This window comes from Folsomia candida, unplaced genomic scaffold (genome assembly GCF_002217175.1).
Source record: "Folsomia candida strain VU population unplaced genomic scaffold, ASM221717v1 Fcan01_Sc023, whole genome shotgun sequence".
Taxonomy (NCBI): domain Eukaryota; kingdom Metazoa; phylum Arthropoda; class Collembola; order Entomobryomorpha; family Isotomidae; genus Folsomia; species Folsomia candida.
Window position 1 is genome coordinate 881,502 of NW_019091215.1, and position 4,121 is coordinate 885,622.

The 4,121-nt window shown below is 35.8% G+C and overlaps 1 protein-coding gene across 1 annotated transcript; it reads right to left on the reverse strand.

Moving 5' to 3' along the window:
• Positions 1–272: 272 nt before the first annotated feature.
• Positions 273–2,770, reverse strand: LOC118438547 (esterase SG1-like). The gene is made up of 5 exons (XM_035858999.1): positions 2,510–2,770; positions 2,107–2,244; positions 1,791–1,938; positions 1,144–1,329; positions 273–682 (listed from the first exon to the last, which is right to left on the reverse strand). Exons 1-5 carry the CDS (start codon positions 2,768–2,770, stop codon positions 450–452), a joined length of 966 nt encoding a protein of 321 aa, XP_035714892.1. The 3' UTR covers positions 273–449.
• Positions 2,771–4,121: the final 1,351 nt, after the last annotated feature.

Consider the following 4,121-nt stretch of genomic DNA (forward strand, 5'->3'; position numbering starts at 1 on the left):
CCCCAGATAACCACCCACCCCCAGATAACCACCACCCGCAGATAACCACGCACCCTCAGATAACCACGCACCCCAGACAACCACCTTCCCCAGACAACCACCCACCCCCAGATAACCACCATCCCTAGATAACCACCCACCCTCAGATAACCACTACCCAACATAAATAAGCCACAAAGAGTACCGCAGGTTCTGGCATTTAATTTTTTTAATTTAATTTATTTTGAATTTTCGCGCCATTGGAAACTTAACTTTCCTTGCTTTCACTTCCGTCACAGACAAATTTACTTTCACTTCCGTTGCCAACAGACATTCTCGCTTATAATATAGATTACACTATACTAAATTCCTTGTAACGTTCAATAACCTGATAACTAGCAAAGTTAACATTGGATTTAGTTTAATTTACTTAAAATAGAATTGAGACTGAATTTAATTCTTAAAAAAGGTTAATTATTTTTTAGAGTGTAATACCCGGATTTCTGTCTCACAATCATATCCCTATACCCATTCAAAATCTGGGATGTGTTCAGGTTATTTAGACAAGCCACCTCGTCTTTGCGCGATCCGACAGTGCAATTCACTTTGGCAATGAAGTTATCTGCAGTTTGTTTAGGTGAGCGCATAATTCCGTTTGGTGTCAGATTGCTACCACTCATCATGATGGCTTTGGAAAATAATCCTGTAAATAAGAATGTAATTTTAATTAGGCACGGATTGCAGAATTTTGTGGCTTGTGTAATCAATTGTGGGCTGAATTAAGCGGTGGGAAGACCTACATATGTACATACACTGAGAAATCCGGTATTTCTCGGTATTAAAGTTGTAACTGTTTGGTTTTAAAATTATATCGGTCCGTAAAAATTTGATACCAATATTGTAAACTTTAATACGGGGCTATTACTACACGGTATTATTTATCAATACCACGTTGGTAGAGTCATTATGACTCAGTCACATATGAATACCGCCTGGTATGATTTTACTACTGGATTTCTAAGAGTGTAGGCAAGAGCCCAGAATGAGACCCATAAAATCCAATAAAACCCTTTACCACCCATGGGTCGTTATTTTTAATTAAAATGTAGCGGTTTTAAGAAAATAATTTTAATAATTTTAAGAAAAGCATAATCATATATTTACCTTTAGACCTTGGGGAAAAGAGGTGATGATTCACACTGATGGCACCCACGCTCGTGCCACTAAGCGTCACCAGGTCAGGATCACCGCCGAATTGTCGAATGTTTTTCTGTACCCAGTGAAGCGCCAGGTTCTGATCTTTCAACCCCATGTTTCCTCGGATCAAGCCATCGTTCGTGTTTAGAAATCCTGTCGTAGGAATTGTAAATTTTGAAACGGTTAATGAAAAAACCGGTAAAAACCTGAATTTCTTCATGGTAACTAATGGTAAGTTTTATTAAACTATGCAGAAATCGATGACTTGATGATTTATAAAATCGTCAGCACATTTTTCATGATTTCTCGTCTCTAGAAGTTTGTTTCATTCTGGGCGACAAATTTGCAATGAATGTCGTTGCCAATTTAAAAGATTTGTGTACGCCGATTTTTTAAGGAAGTGATCTCAAGTTAAAGAAACTTTCAGAAAACTTTGATATCACCGAAACTGGTCTGAAAAATCTCACCGTCATTCCACTAATTAGCTTACGGGCAAGAAATTGGTCGTCCAGAATTCTATAATAACTTTCCAGAGTGGACAAATGTTTAAAAATGTGCGGAGTTTGCCAATTTTTTATCATGAGTCATGGATTCCTGCGTTAAATACTTCCCACCTAAAGGTCCCAGTCTGTAATCCATGGTGACAATTACGATTTTGTGATCCATTTTGTAATCTCCTTCGTACACTAGGGAACCCGCGAAAAAAAATGATAAACCGTGAATGTAAACCAGGACGGGGAGGAGTTGATCGTCGCTTCGGTTCTTAACAGTTTAGAAGAGATTTAGGAGATTGCGAATTATGGTTTTTATCTACATTTCTACGTAAATCTTAAGTATATAGTTAGCTTAAATGAAATGATCTTTCTAATACACATTAAGGATTTAATTAGTGATAAAAATTAGTAATGTTTAACTTTAGAAATCGAATACCAGAGGCGTCAAGACGTTCAAATACAGACAATCTTCCACTCCGTTTTGCATCTTATTAAAAAAATCAAAGTAAGCGCAAGGTCGCCGATATTCTGTAGCGTTAAGGACACCGTCCCATTTTCCGAAGGGTTTCGGAGACTGAAAAAAATGATCCATAATTAAACAGGATTGTTAACCGCATGTTTTTGCACTCTAAAAAATAACGTTGCTCTTTTGAAAAGTAAATGTAGTCTCAATTCAATGTTAACTATTTATACTACATCCAGAGTCACATTCGCTAGATAAAGAGTATTTATATACTCTGAATTTTATTTAGTTTAATTAATAAAAAGTTCAGACTACATTTACTTTTCAAAAGTGTGACATTATTTTAAAGAGTGTGTAAACGAACATATTTATTTACCTCAAATCTTAGCTTGCCCACGGGCGGCTGTGCGAACGGAATTCCGAGAAATTTTATAAATTCTTTCCCACCACGAGATACTGATTGGACTCCTTGAATTTTACCGCTTTGTGTTTCCACCAATAAAGGATTTCCTCTTAGGTGTGGCGAAGTTGGGCCGCATATTTTGTCACGTCGCCATTCTTGCTCTTTTCTCAGGCACTCTGTCGTAGAAACGATTGTGCCCAAGATGGACAAGGTTATTAAAAAACGGAGGTCCATCTGGACGGAGATGCTGCTGGAAACTGGTGGTTGAATTCGAGGAGAGTGGAGTAATGAGAAGTTATTTGTAAGAATATTTATTTTTGCCGAGTCGAATAGATAATTATGCAAATATATGCGAAGTTAATTATAACAGGTTTTTTTGACCAATGAGCTTCATTTGTTTGGCAATCTTGTACATTTGAGAACAAGCTTATTGAGCAACATAATAATTCGTTACTTTTAACACAAAATACAATAAAGAATTGTAAAAATTATCCCAGATAACAGGCCAATACGTTACTATGTATAAAAACTCTCGAAATGGGACTGGTGAAGTAATATGAGTCATTAAATAAGGACTCTTGATTCATAATATGATATTAAGTAGTATGCAGTTGTTTGATTATTAATCATTAAGGGTGTTGATTTATTTCGCGCCCGACTGTTTCCCCAAAAATTATGTAGTACGAATTCAAAAGAAAAGGGTTGGGGGCATGATTAGCATATTATGATATAAGTTGCCAAAAAACTAATTGGCAATGGGCCAGTCTTTTAAAAAATACCTCAATGTGCTAACCATTTTTTAGCTGCAAGTTTTCATATATTGAATATGGGAAATCGGGACGAATTAAACCAACACCCTTTACACGTTAACGGGCTAAGAGAAAATCTGATTGCATTCTTATTTTTTGTAAAGGAGCAGTCGTGTTAAAAATGTTGACGAGTGATTAAAATTGGAAATCTTAGCAGGAGACGAATTGGGCTTAAAACAAAGGAACCTGTTAACCCTGAATGATAACTTGTTTTATTTTTACAACAAATCACAACATCTGTATATCTTTATTCGTGTGATGTGATGCAATCATGGAGTGATTATTTTGTGGCTATTTTGTTCAAAATTCACTTACGCCCGTATTCTGAATCACATTTTTGAGTGTGAGTGGGAGTGGCCACTCACATTTCGTATTCCCAATGAAAATTATCTCCACTCTCGTGAGTTGAGATTTCGAAAAAGTGTGAGTGGCTCTTTGGGTGAAAAAGTGAGTGCCACTTTTGTGAGATTTCTGTTTGGTATTCTGAATACAATTTGTTTTTCTCCACTCTCGAAAAATTATGAACTTTCACTCACTTTCTCTAGTCACTCACGGAGCTACCTTTGGTTGGTCACTTTGCACTTTTGACCTCGGAATTTGTTAAATTTGTATTTATATCAACATATTATTACTAGTTGGAGTAAAAATTAAGGAAAATTATTTCTTCGAAGCTATAATTAATTGGAAAATCAGGTAATTATTTGCAATTAATTTGAATTAATTTTCATACACATTGCAGTTGTACAAATCGAAACGTATATAATATGTAATTTAAA

What these genes read in the sequence shown, in the direction of transcription:
- LOC118438547 (XM_035858999.1), bottom strand. Translation starts at nt 2,770, where the DNA reads ATGGACCTCCGTTTTTTAATAACCTTGTCCATCTTGGGCACAATCGTT. An exon ending in TGGGCAAGCTAAGATTTGAG is followed by an intron (nt 2,245 to 2,509) that starts GTAAATAAATAT and finishes CATTTTTTTCAG; the next exon opens with TCTCCGAAACCCTTCGGAAA. An exon ending in TGAACGTCTTGACGCCTCTG is followed by an intron (nt 1,939 to 2,106) that starts GTATTCGATTTC and finishes TAAACTGTTAAG; the next exon opens with AACCGAAGCGACGATCAACT.